This window comes from Oncorhynchus tshawytscha, linkage group LG03, assembly GCF_018296145.1.
Source record: "Oncorhynchus tshawytscha isolate Ot180627B linkage group LG03, Otsh_v2.0, whole genome shotgun sequence".
In the NCBI taxonomy this organism is placed as follows: Eukaryota; Metazoa; Chordata; class Actinopteri; order Salmoniformes; family Salmonidae; genus Oncorhynchus; species Oncorhynchus tshawytscha.
Window position 1 is genome coordinate 54,963,677 of NC_056431.1, and position 14,559 is coordinate 54,978,235.

Genomic DNA, 14,559 nt, shown 5'->3' on the forward strand with positions numbered 1-14,559 from the left:
ATGAAAGAAATCCACCCTTGGCTGGTCAAAAAGTTATATTCTATTCCCACTTATTGTAATGCTTTCTATTCTATTCTATTTATATTCTGTTCATCAAGTAGCCTTGACTATAGGGAAAATGCACGAATGAGAAAACGGTCAGAGATAAACAAATGTGCATCTCACTGCATGCATATAACCCACACCTGACTGGAAGAATAGAAAGCTTACATTTTATTAACATTGAAAACTGAACCATCTTATTGTCACTGATAGCCCCCATAGATACATTTCCTCATAACGAGAGACACGGGAAAGATATTGAGCGATGTTGTGTGTCATCACACACACAAGACTGATGCATTCCTTGGCTCAGCCGATATTAAACAGTGGCTGTAAAAATTAGTCTATCGTTACCGGGCGGCTGCCCTTTAGGCTACCGGGTAACCCCGGAGGACCTCACTCACCGCTTCCCATGTTTTTATTTTTTTCCACAGCTAGCATCGTTTTAAATAAACATCTTCTGACGCTCATCCTCGGCCGCGACTTACATGGGGTGTCCCTATTCCTTGTATAGAACAGCCCCCCACGCTTCTCCTGGTGCTGTCCAATCCCGTCCCTTGGGCTGCTTTGATGAGGGTACTTTGTAAAATATACTCATATATATACGCCCAGATGCTCCCTTCATGCTCCGAGTCTTCTCCAAGCTTACGCGGGAACTGTCTGAATTATCGGTGAAGTAGCTAACTAACTTACTCTCTGCTAAAATGGCACCCAAGAAGGACGCTAAGGCGGCACCCGCCAAGAAAGCCGAGCCTGCAAAGGCAGCCGCACCTGCTCCCGCACCCGAGCCTGATGTGGTAGCTGCTCCCCCTGCACTTGACTTGTCCAAAGTCAAGGTAACTATGTTCTTTCTGCCTTACCCTGCCTCCCCTAGCATATGCCCTGCATCCTCCCGCTATCCTATAGGGTACTTTGTCTGTCTGCTAAATAAAAAGGTTGATTATGCTATTCTTTCATGAGTCCCAGTGTAATTAAAATATTTACATTTACTAGGCTTTATTTGTTACTATGCTTCTTTATAGTCTCTCCGTTGCATATGTGTGATGTAGCCGGTGTTTGGCCTGGTCGTTCGTTGGGAGTGTGTTTTTCTGAAGCTACAGTATGGTATGGTTGCCAGTGAAGGGCCATTATCACTACATGCTTGATGCTACAATCATATGGGCCTAGACTACATATTATATGGGAATGTAAATCTCTACTAAATTGAAATATACAAATTGATAACCAATATATTTGTGTGCTGTTAGGATATTGTAGGCCAATATTACTTATTAGGCTACCTATTTCAACCTATGGAGTTACCACAGTTTTGAAATAGTTTAATTAACTTGAACAAAGTAGGCATACTGTTGTATTTTGACAAATAATTATGTTGGGATTATTTTGTCATGTTTTCCATAATGTATTCTATGGCAAATGTTAGCTCCGGAGACTCGGTGCTCTCGCTCATATAAGCCACGCCCTATGCCCCTCGGCTCCCCTGATAGGCTGTACGAGTTTGTAACAAGGTGAAATGGCAATGGAACTTGTCACCAAATGTGGACATGTTCAAGTATCTAAAGATGGACCTCAAAGACCGAGTACCATCATGACAGTATAGCTGTGGAGCTAATTTTGTTTCGAGGATTTGTAGGGGTAATATTTCTTAGCTGATGGGAGCATAACTCTTTAACATTTTTTAACTTGCTTTCCACTGGGCCACGCTTGTTGAATGAACGTTGTTTCCACATAATTTCAACGAAATTACTTTGAACCCATGTGGAATCGATTTATGTCTTTGCAGAGTGGGATATGTGGTGTTTTTGTTGGATTAGTCCAATTTATAAACCAATTGACTGTGTTATTTTCAAGCAAAATCCAATTGTCAAAATAACCTACAATACAATCAGTATTGTTTAAGCAGCAATACAAGATTAAGAGATGCATATTAGGCTATATATCCCTTTTGCAGTTAGTCATTTGCAAAATTATTGTCAAATGTTTTTCTACATTGTAAGGAGTCAAAGGGAAATCTACTGGTACATAATCACTTGAACATGTTATGTGTTTGATCTCAAGGTAGTGAGCCTAGTGTGTATAGCCTAGGCCTACTCCAACAGCCCAATAGCAGATTGCCCCACATTTTAGACAGTATGAGACCTAAAGTAAAACTGGGAGACTATTGCAGACGGGTACCCCAAAACCCCATCCCCTTCTTATGGCACTCTGTTTCATTGGTGTGTGAGATGGACTGTAAAATAGTAAGGAGATGACCCAAGCCCCCTGTAAGTCAGGAAGTGGAGTTAAGTAAAGTGGAGTTAGCCTACTACACTGGTATTCTTGCAATACCAAGACTCTCGTTACAGAATCAGGTTAGGAGAGAAACTGTTCTGGGGAGATATAGAAAGGCTGTAGTCAAGGCTACTCATCAATTTCCCTAGACAGTATAATAGGAGGGTTTAAGTCCATAGAAAGTCTCAGATCTGATATAGCAGACAGTGGAATTGTGCCGAGATGGTATTACTACACTGGCTGTAAATGTTCCAAAGTGGGCCCCCACTTTCTTTCAATGTTCTGATTGTTTTTTTCTACTTTCCTCTTTAGGTGGAGTTCACTCCCGACCAGCATGAGGGTATGTTCACTAAACCATATTACTAAGGGACAGTTTAAAAGGCATGTTAAATTATCTATTGAAAGTGTTTCTTAGGCCAATACTATAAGCTAAATATGTGTCGTGAAAATCGGCCATATTACTATTACTGTAAAAAAAATATAAAAAATCTGATATCGCTGTCACTGCTGTAAAACGTTATCACTATCACTATCACTGCTGTAAAAGAGATCACTAACACTGCACCTTCGCAGACCTGGGTTAAAATACTATTTGAAATCATTTCAAATACTTTTTCTGAGCGTGCCTGGCTGAATGGACCAATAGAATAATCCCAGAACCGCAAACCTCGCTCACCTTGTACTCCAGGCAGGCTAGAGCAAAGATTTCAAATAGTATTTGAACCCAGGGCTGTACCTCTGACGGCTAATAAAACCCACTATAAAAAATCCACTTTAGGTCTTTTTACATAGTATTTATCCAACATGGATTAGCTGCCACTGATTTCTATCTCAATGTTACTTTTCCTACACCTGGACTAAGTAGTGTTTAAAAATATAACAAATACCAAATAAAATGCAATAGTAATATTTTGACTAGGCTTACTTTTGATCTGAATAACCCAAAGAACTTGTAACATTAAACAACCTCGGGAGGGTATTTACAACTTAATATTTCCTATAGAGGTGAATGTTCTCAAATAACATGCACCTGCAGCCAATCTCAATAAATGTTCCAAAATGTCAATGGTCAATCCTCTAAGGTTCTCAGGACACAGTTCACCCCTCTATATGAATGTAAAAACATTATGGCTAAATTAACACGGGGCAAAAAAGCCTGATATATTATATAAACAAACAACAAAACTATTCAATGAAATTCATGGTATCTGATATCTGTTTGGACCACAGATTACGGCACCACAGATTAGGGCACCACTTGACCCGTTATAAACTGTCACAATGAGTTATAACCTGTTATAACATAAGGCTAGTTGCAGTCAACTGACCAAATCGCCCCCCCAGTGGCCTCATGGATGGAATGTTATAAATATTTGTAATCATTTCATAATTAATTAACATTATTATTTTTTTAAACGCTGAATATCCGGTGTTTCTATGTTAATTGGTTTTGTGATATTAAAGTATTCTGTGATGTACAGTACCAGTCAAAAGTTTGGACACACCAACTCATTCCAGAGTGTGCAAAGCTGTCATCAAGGCAAAGGGTGGCTACTTTGAACAATCTCAAGTATAAAAACACTTCTTTTGTTATTACATGATTCCATATGTGTTATTTCATAGTTTTGATGTCTTCACTATTATTCTACAATGTAGAAAATAGTCAAAATAAAGAAAAACCCTTGAATGAGTAGGAGTGTCCAAACTCTTGATTGGTACTGTATATAAAGTGTCATATTGGGATGCAAACTCAAAATTGAATACATTTCAACTCTATATCTGACATGGTACAGGCATGCTCTTTTTTTAAGCCAATAACCATGTGTTAAACCCACGTTGATTTAGTTCACAGCAGTAAAATGTTTTAAAGTTGTCAAGCAATATGGAACAGAATGTTTTTTAATCCATAGGCTTAATAACACATGTAGGATTTCCATTTTTTTTATTTATTCCATTCTCATTGACATTCTAAATGTCAAAGACTTAAATGCTTCCTGTCTCATATTGTCACCCTTTGATAAAGCTGAGCTCATTACCAAAGAATGCCCTGGAGGATGCCAACTGAGATCCTTTTTAACTCCTAAATTCGGAAATCCATAGTTGCTTCGCCCTCATGTTGGTGCTAGCAAGCTAGCAAGCACGCTAGGTAGTGCTAGATATCAACAGCCAATCCAGTAGGGGCTGGAAACTATAGTGAGCTTCGATTGGTCAATAGTAAAACGATGTTGTGGAATATTTGCATAAAGTTCAACTTTGGTCACCGCACCCTGTTCACGTCCATCGTCAGCAGGCGATAGCGCAGTCATCGCCCTGGCTGGTTGTTGGTTACGCTACTGTCAGCATTCTCTTGGTTTACTCAGTCCATTCACAGCATTGCCTTATAAAGGAGCGGGGCTCATATTCTCTCTTCAGTATCGATTCCAAGTTGGTCCCGTCCTGTGCGGCCCGCAAGAAATAGAGAGAAAGAGACAGCTGGGGCTCGCGCGGAGCAGGAAATCACAATATAACTATTAATCTTTCAACGGATCACTTTCAATCGAGTTCCATCACAAGCCCATATAAATGTAAATTTCCATCATAAGCCCATATAAATGTTTAGGCTAGGTAGGTAACTCTTGTTATCTTCTCCCGGTGCTGGTGTTGTCTCTCCCCATTGCACGTGTGCAATTGTTAGTGAGCAGTGGTGTAAAATACTTAAGTAATAATACTTTAAAGTACTACTTAAGTAGTTTTTGGGAGGTATCTGTACTTTACTTTTACTATTTATATTTTTGGCAACTTTTACATTATACTTCACTACATTCCTAAAGAAAAGAATGTACTTTTTACTCCATACATAGTCCCTGACAACCAAAAGTACATTTTGACAGGAAAACGGTCCAATTCACACACTAATCAAAAGAATATCCCTTGTCATCCCTACTGCCTCTGACCTGGCAGACTCACTAAACACAAATGCTTCCTTTGTAAATTATGTCTGCATGTTGGAGTGTGCCCCTGGCTATCCATCAATAACAAAAACAAGACAATTGTGCAATCTGGTTTGCTTAATATAAGGAATATGAAATGATTTATACTTTCACTTTTGATACCTAATGACATTTTAGCAATTACATTTACTTTTGATGCTTAAGTATATTTAAAACTAAATACTTTTAGACTTTTACTCAAGTAGTATTTTACTGCGTGACTTTCACTTTTACTTGAGTCATTTTCTATTAAAGCCTTACTTTTACTCAAGTATGACAATATAATATTTTTTCCACCACTGTTAGTGAGGATGAAGAGTGAAGTGCGCACCCCACCTAGTAGATAAGTGCAACAGCTTGCTGCTGCGCAAGTGCGCATGTGCTGACACAGAAAGCAGCCCTACAAAGATATTTCTCTCCATTTACCTAGATCCATTCTCAAACATTACCTGCTCTGCTTGATTGAAATGATATATTTGGCCAGGTATCCCTTGTAAAAGAGGTATTCTGACCTCAATGGGACTTCCTGGATAATTACAGGTTAAATCAAATATAAACAGGAGGCAATTCTACATCAAGATACAATAATAAAAAGTATAGGACGAAACTCTCATCATTGATTTGAGATATTTACAATAATCCCTGCAAAAACACCAAAGACCAAATGGTCTGCATGTTTGTTTCATAGATCTCTTGGTTTGTTATAATAGCTTCTGTTGGCCTCTAGCCCAGGTACTCTGAGGATAATAAAACTCTCTCTCTCTCTCTCTCTCTCTCTCTCTCTCTCTCTCTCTCTCTCTCTCTCTCTCTCTCTCTCTCTCTCTCTCTCTCTCTCTCTCTCTCATCTCATCTCACCTCACCTCACCACACCACAGACTACAAGGAGGCTTTCGGTCTCTTTGACAGGGTGGGTGACTCGAAGGTGGCTTACAACCAGGTCGCTGATATCATGCGCGCCCTGGGACAGAACCCCACCAACAAGGAGGTGCGCAAAGTCCTGGGCAACCCCTCCGATGAAGGTAAGACACACACATATACAATACGGAAACGGATACAAGGACACACAAGTGCAGGCATACACACACGCACACACACACATACACAAACGGATACAAGGACACACACGTTTGTCCTTATATAGCACACTAGGGAGGAGAACATGTCCTTCAGTAAGTAACCACACCATAGAGATAGATAGAAGACAAAATACGGTTTTGGTATGGGCTGCGCCATTGAGGACTTCCACCATTTTGAAGTAGTCAACTGAGTATGACTTCCTATGGGTTAGGAAAGGATCATATAATTCAACCGAGGTTATCAGGAGGGATCAGCCAATGAATTATACTCGTGAGCAAACATTCCACAACTGCAGGTGGTAGTAAATCACCAACCTTGGCTTTATACCTGTTCAAACAACATACTTCGGAGGTAGTATGCACCGTTTCAGTTTGTTTGCCAACTCATAGAAGTAGTAGAAGGAGAAAGCTGACTACCGTTTCTGCTCGTGCTCTCACAGACGCCATAATGGGACAGATATAACGATGCGATGTCTATCATAGTCAATGGACTAGGCATTTGTCAGATCCATTTTATAGCACATTGTAACAATTCAGCACCTGTCATGATGGTCAGATCCCTCCATTGGTGGTGTTAAGCCTGAATAGCTGACAGATCCCTCCATCGGTGCTGTTAAGCCTGAGTAGCTGCAGAAGGTCTTTGAAGTAGGGTTACAATACCTGCCAGTGTGAAACGTGATATACCTTTATGTTATTTCACTATGTATGTACAGTATCTTTTTAAATATTTTTTTAACATTATTTAACTAGGCAAGTTGGTTAAGAACAAATTCCTATTTTCAATGATGGCCTAGGAACAGTGGGTTAAGTGCCTTGTTCAAGGGCAGAACGACAGATTTTTACCTTGTCAGCTCAGGGATTCGATCTTGCAAACCTTTCGGTTACGAGTCCAACGCTCTAATCACTAGGCTACCTGCCGCCCCATCTATGTTTGTACTTATATTTTGACACACGCACTCACGCACACACGCACGCACGCACGCACGCACGCACACACACACACACGCACACACGCACACACGCACACACACACACACACACACACACACACACACACACACACACACACACACACACACACACACACACACACACACACACACACACACACACACACACACACACACACACACACACACACACACACACACACACACACAGAGAGTTTAGTCTTAATGGTATAACTGCTAGTAGTGTATTGTATGATGTGGACCAGGGTGAAGTTGCCCACACACTGATCTGGAGTCAGTTTGTCATATTCCCCACTAATGTTTAAGGTTAGGATAGGGGGAGAAAAAGCTGATCCAAGGTCTGTACCTAGGCGAAACTTCACCCCGGAGCGTACTGTATACTTATAGTGCATTTCCTCTCACTCTGGCTGCACACAGACATGGCCGCCAAGAGATTGGAGTTCGAGGCCTTCCTTCCCATGCTCCAGCACATTGTCAACGACCCAAACAAGGGAACCTTCGATGACTACGTTGAGGGTCTGCGCGTCTTTGACAAGGAGGGCAACGGCACCGTGATGGGAGCTGAGCTGCGTATTGTTCTTGGAACACTGGGTGAGTGGCTGCCTTGGTTTAGTTGTAACATGAAGTGTGTGTGTATGAGTGCATGCGTTCCTGTCTGCGTATATTATATGACACCAGACCAGCTGGTGACCTGACCTCTCTCACCTCTCCCTCCCTCTAGGTGAGAAGATGAGCGAGGCTGAGATTGATGGCCTCATGCAAGGACAGGAGGACGAGAACGGCAGTATTAACTTCGAGGGTAAGCTTTCAAGTCTTCCAAGTATTAGGTCACATCCCAAATGGCACCCTATTATATATAGGGAGACATTTTCGTAGTGCCAAACCAATGTCAAACAATTACCATAAACCTCATTATAATCTGGCAGCGTGATTTGATACTTCTCTTCAACAATATGCATTATAAGTCGGTGACTTCCCACTGGGCACAGACGTCAGTTCAACGTCTAGTTTTGATTTCAGTTTATGTGACAAAACAAGCAAGTAAAGTGTAAAGCAGTGATCATCAACTGGATTCAGCCGTGGGATGATTTGTTCTTTCATGGAAGGTCAGGGGGCCTGAACATAATGACACATCATTTGTAGACTGCAAATTGACTGGAAGAAGCTCAAACAGATATATTATTTGACTAAAACATTATCATTTCAAACTTTGCATACATGTGTATACGATCACGTTGATTCTATATTATGTGTGGGAATACTTTGGAAGAGATTTCCTAAATTAAAATCACTTGGAGCTGATTTGCTGGTGTTTTTACAGTCTTTTATGTCCAACAAGTAAAAAAAAAAAAAATATATATATATATATATATTTTACTTGTTGATATATATATATATATATATATATATATATATATATATATGCGCTTACTCACTCCTCTGTTTCAATCTTTTTTATTTCCCCTGTGACCACCTCCTAACCCTCCCTCCTCACCCCTCTACTCCCCCCCCTCCTTTGCCTCCCCTCACTCCTCCCTCCTCCTCAACCCTGCAGCCTTTGTCAAGCACATCATGTCTATTTAAGGATCCTCCAGCTGCAGTGGCTAACGAGGAAGCTAACGTGTTATCTGCAGACCCAACGGTGTCAGGACATCCACTCCCCCACGGTTCTTCACCACCACCTGATAAAGAGACAGGGGGAAAATGGACTATGAGATGTAATTTTTGTTGTTAGTTTCATTCTTTTTCTTTTGGTCTGACTCCGACCTCCGACTCTGCTCTCTATTTTCCTCCATTGGAAGCTGTCCTTTTTTCTCTCCAGCCAACCGTCAGATGCTCTTGTTGTCTTGTCCCCTGGTATGCCTCTCCACCGTGGGTCGGTGAGGGAAAAGAGGTAGGGATGACTCACTGAAACGTTGCAGTAGTTAAGCTAAACCTTCCATCACTTACTTACTGCCTGGATTGGGCCAGTAGAGGTGACTGGCTTTGCTCAAGACTGGCCATCAAAACTCACTCTCCCTATCTATCCCCTCAGTCTTCATTTATTTATCTCCTCTGCTATTTCAAATAATAAACTTTTCAAAAACCCTCTGGTGTCGCAGCTCTTATTCTTTGCTCTGCGGGAGAGTGCAGACAGTGAGGTTATGTCCCAAATGGTACCCTATTCCATATATAGTACACTACTTTTGACCAGTACCCAATAGGCTGCCCTTTGGGATGCATCTTCAGTGTAGCTACAGGGTAGAGGTTAAAACAGAACAACACTGATGGTGGCCTAGCAGCCGAAACATTTGTTTTCTTGTTGCATCTCAAATAATGATTAAAAGATTTTAAAAACATGTGTCACTCTCTTTTTTTAAGTATGGGTCCTGCACTTTAGAGGGAGGTAACCAAAGTTATTATAGTTTATTTTTATTTTTATATTCCTATTTATTTCTATTAGTTTTAAGATTTTTGTTTGAAATTCAGTTTCAGATCCACTTTACTAGATTTTGTTTAGTTAAAGTTTTACAAAAACATTTCATTTTTATATGATTTAGTTTCAGTTTTAGGGACAGAAAGAAGCCTAAGACTAGGAGCCTTTTATGTTTTGTATAGTGTTTGTGTTTTTTGGGATGTCATTTCTTGCCACTGTGGGGCAGTAATGCATAAGGTGATGGGTCAGGTCATAGGTTCGGTTTAAAGATACAGTCGTCGAGATAATGTAGATCAGGGGTTCTCAAACCTCTCCCCAGAGACCCCCAGCCGTTCCATGTATTTCAACTATTCCACAGGTAGCATACCTGATTCAACATGTCACCTAATCATCAAGAGCTTTGACTGGGTGAATCAGGTTGGTTTGTGAAACATCTGGGGGTTCCAGAGGAGAGGATTGAGAACCACTGACGTAGATCCACAAGTTAACAGTAGTAGTGGGTCAATTTCCACAACAACCAGAAGCGTTGAAGTGCGAGACTAAACTTCTCCACAGTTTAGGTCCCGTAGCTACCATGTTGTAACAGCATGAAGCGCACCCGTGCACATGCGCAGATATTATGTGTGAATGTGTGATAGCAGTCTTGCATCTGCTCATTTCAATGGACGCGTTCGAGCGGATCCTTTTTGTCAAGTCGGTGGATCCTTTCGAAGTTTGTTGCATTCTGGAGATAAAAAACAGGTAGACTGTCACGCCCTGGTCTTAGTATTTTGTGTTTTCTTTATTATTTTGGTCAGGCCAGGGTGTGACATGGGTTATTTATGTGGTGTGTTTTGTCTTGGGGTTTTTGTAGGTTATGGGATTGTGGTATAGTAGAGTTGTCTAGGTAAGTCTATGGCTGCCTGGAGTGGTTCTCAATCAGAGGCAGGTGTTTATCGTTGTCTCTGATTGGGAACCATATTTAGGCAGCAATATTCTTTGAGTGTTTTGTGGGTGATTGTCTCTGTGTTTGTTTGCACCAGATAGGGCTGTTTCGGTTTTTCACGGTATGTTTTTGTATTGTTCGGTATTATCTTTATTAAAGATGTTTCAAGATAACCACGCTGCATTTTGGTCCTCCTCTCTTTCGACACAAGAAAACTGTAACAAGACTGAATGAACTTTACAAAAAAGCGTGATCAAAACTCATGAAGTTTTGTCTGCAGTCGACTGGAGGTTTCTGCAGCTGCTCTTCGCCAAAGTCGTCCTGCAGCCATCGCCTGCATTGTGGGAGACTTTGTCAACCAGTCATTAGGGTCATTTTGTTTGACCCACGCAAACGTGACCAAAGACATGACTCAAATTGTTTTTCATGATTAGTTTTTGTATGTTTCAGTTTTAGTTTACTATAATATTGGTGGTAACTATAAGTTCAGCAAAGTTTGGAAGTACTCAAAACGAGAGTGTTCTTCGTAGTTTTTTTATTGTCATTAATTGTTAAGAGCATTTTTTTATTAGTACCTTATCAACAGGAGAAAAAACTGTGTACATCTAATTTTAATGACATTAACAGTTGCTGTAGGTTGGGGTAGAGGATAGGAGATCGGGGGATGCAGAAAGTACATAGAAGCAAACAAACATCAGGAATACAAGGAGGGCTAAATACCACAATGGCAACAGAAAAAATACACCGTAACACTTTATCAAACAGATGCAACAATATTTGAGTTTCCTTTTCTTAAGTTTGTTTATATGAAATGTATTTTTTTAATGCATTTTCCCCCTTTATTTCCCCACCCTAAATGTTTTACACAAAACAAACCTAGCATCTAGAAGTGAACTGTAAGGACACAGGGTCCAGAGTTCCACAGCTGCTTCCTAAATTGAATATTTAAATAATAGTCATAGTTTCATTCACAATATTGTTCAGACAACTGCAAGCCCTCTTGAGTGCATTCTCAGCCTGCTCTAAGAGCCTTGGGTTTGTTCATCAAACACTCTGGACGAAAGGATCTTACAGCCATCCAATGCCTACTGTAGCTAGCGTTAGTGAATGGATTGTGAGCTTTCAGCTATATCAAAGTTTCTTTTGAACTGAGAATCACTGCAGCATCCTCTTAAACTTAACCAGGACTGGCAAACCAGCCTTCTAGAAGAAAAACTCACAGAGAGAACTCTTGAGAGTAGCATTATTTAGTACTCTGAAAGTAAAATATATTTTATAATCAGAAATATGTCATGTGTATCTGAGAATTGTATTATGGCATTGCCATTGAGATTTTATGTTGGGACTCTTAATATGAAACTACCCTTCCCAGACTCACCTGCAGTGTGAGGAGGATTCACGGGAGAGATGTGTGAGTGACAGAGAAGTGAAGTAATGGAGATGTAGCCTCTAATGTGTTGTGCTACTAAAGTATGTGCTGCTGCAGCTTGGATTGATTCAACTCTAAAAAATATCTTGATTGTAACCTGACTCTTTATCATCGAAATCCACGGGCTCTCGGACAATGTGATAGATAAGTAACATAGTTAGGGTACATTTAATACTCTGTAAGTAAAATAAGCCCTGTTCAAGCCAGAATGGCCCACATGGGCAGGAGCCTAACTCCTGTTTCTGTAGTGTGAGGCAGCTTGATGTACAAGTACACCCCCTGGACAGGAAGCTAATCTGCCACAGGGCCTTTAGTACTCTATTGCAGGCCTGAAAGATGCACTTCTTAACAATATCAGCACAGTTGTCTGAAGTCAACTTCAACAAGCATAACATACTAGTCAACTAATATCTACAAAAACATGAAGAAGTGTTCATATCTTTATCCAATGATTCAGTAAATAACTTACTCAAATCCTGTTATTTGAAATAGAAAATAGCCTCTTTCCGTAACTAGAATTGATACATGCTCATCATACCATTATCTAGTGCTTGCAGTAATGCAATTGTACAGGTATAAGTTAAACTTAAAGGACTTATCACTTTTTTAAAATCATTTTTTGAAGAGATGTTGTTGCTGACAAAGAGCTGGCATGTGTATATATATATATATATATATATATACAGTACCAGTCAAAAGTTTGGACACACCTACTCATTTAAGTTTTTATTTTTTTTAAACTATTTTCTACATGTTAGAATATTAGTGAAGACATCAAAACTATGAAATAACACACATGGAATCACGTAGTATCCAAAACAGTGTTAAGCAAATCAGAATATATTTTAGATTTGAGATTCTTCAAAGTAGCCACCCTTTGCCTTAATGACAGCTTTGCACCCTCTTGGCATTCTCTCAACCAGATTAATCTGGAATGCTTTTCCAAGAGTCTTGAAGGAGATCCCACATATGCTGAGCACTTGTTGGCTGCCTTTCCTTCACTCTGCGGTCCAACTCATCCCAAACCATCTCATCCTTCTTGGTCAAATTGCCCTTACACAGCATGAAGGTGTGTTTTGAGTCATTGTCCTGTTGAAAAACAAATGATAGTCCCACTAAGCACAGACCAGATGGGATGGAGTATTGCTGCAGAATGCTGTGGTAGCCATGCTGGTTAAGTGTGCCTTCAATTGTAAATAAATCACAGTGTCACCAGAAAGCACCCCCACACTATCACACCTCCACCTCCATGCTTTACGGTGGGAACCACACACATGGAGATCATCCGTTCACCTCATCCGTTCACCTCAATTGTAAATAAATCACAGACAGTGTCACCAGCAAATCACCCCCACACCATCACACCTCCTCCTCCATGCTTTACGGTGGGAACCACACACACATGGAGATCATCCATTCACCTACTCAAACCAGATGGGATGGAGTATCGCTGCAGAATGCTGTGGTAGCCATGCTGGTTATGTGTGCCTTCAATTGTAAATAAATCACAGACAGTGTCACCAGCAAAGCAACCCCACACCCCCACACCTCCTCCTCCATGCTTTACGGTGGGAACCACACACATGGAGATCATCCGTTCACCTCATCCGTTCACCTCAATTGTAAATAAATCACTGACAGTGTCACCAGCAAAGCACCCCCACACCTCCTCCTCCATGCTTTACGGTGGGAACCACACATAGAGATCATCCGTTCACCTACTGCCATGTCTCACAAAGACATGGCAGAGTGGAACCAAAAATCTCAAATTTGGATTCATCAGGACAAAGGACAGATTTCCACCAGTCTAATGTTCATTGCTCATGTTTCTTGGCCCAATCAAGTTTTTTCTCTCTTTAATGGTGTCCTTTAGTAGAGTTTTCTCTAAAGCAATTCAACCATGACGGCCTGATTCACACAGTCTACTCTGAACAGTAGATGTTGAGATGTATCATTAACTTGAACTCTGTGAAGCATTTATTTGGGCTGCAATTTCTGAGGCTGGTAACTCTAATGAACTCTGCAGCAGAGGTAACTCTGGGTCTTCCTTTCCTGTGGCGGTCCTCGTTAGAGTTTCATCATAGTGCTTGATGGTTTTTGCGACTGCACTTGAAGAAACTTTCAAAGTTCTTGACATTTTCCGGATTGACTGACCATCATGTCTTAAAGTAATGATGGACTGTCATTTCTCTTAGCTTATTTGATCTGTTATTGACATAATATGGACTTGGTCTTTTGCCACCCCTGCCTTGTCACAACACAAACGCATTAAGAAGGAAAGAAATTCCACAAATTAGGCACACCTGTTAATTGGCACACCTGTTAATTGGCACACCTGTTAATTGGCACACCTGTTAATTGGCACACCTGTTAATTGGCACACCTGTTAATTGGCACACCTGTTAATTGGCACACCTGTAAATTGAAATGCATTCCTGGTGACTACCTCATGAAGATGGT

At 40.6% G+C, this 14,559-nt stretch overlaps 1 protein-coding gene across 1 annotated transcript; it reads left to right on the forward strand.

Moving 5' to 3' along the window:
• Nucleotides 1–657: 657 nt before the first annotated feature.
• myl1 (myosin, light chain 1, alkali; skeletal, fast) lies at nt 658–9,417 on the forward strand. Its single transcript, XM_024407437.2, has 6 exons — nt 658–878; nt 2,626–2,653; nt 6,158–6,301; nt 7,747–7,920; nt 8,051–8,128; nt 8,885–9,417. The coding sequence occupies exons 1-6, from the start codon at nt 747–749 to the stop codon at nt 8,911–8,913; spliced, it is 585 nt and encodes a 194-aa protein (XP_024263205.1). The 5' UTR covers nt 658–746; the 3' UTR covers nt 8,914–9,417.
• The last annotated feature ends 5,142 nt before the right edge of the window (nt 9,418–14,559 follow it).

Coding starts and splice junctions, on each gene's coding strand:
- myl1 (XM_024407437.2), top strand. CDS start 747: ATGGCACCCAAGAAGGACGCTAAGGCGGCACCCGCCAAGAAAGCCGAG. Junction 6,302..7,746: donor GGGCAACCCCTCCGATGAAG/GTAAGACACACA, acceptor GGCTGCACACAG/ACATGGCCGCCAAGAGATTG. Junction 7,921..8,050: donor TATTGTTCTTGGAACACTGG/GTGAGTGGCTGC, acceptor CCCTCCCTCTAG/GTGAGAAGATGAGCGAGGCT.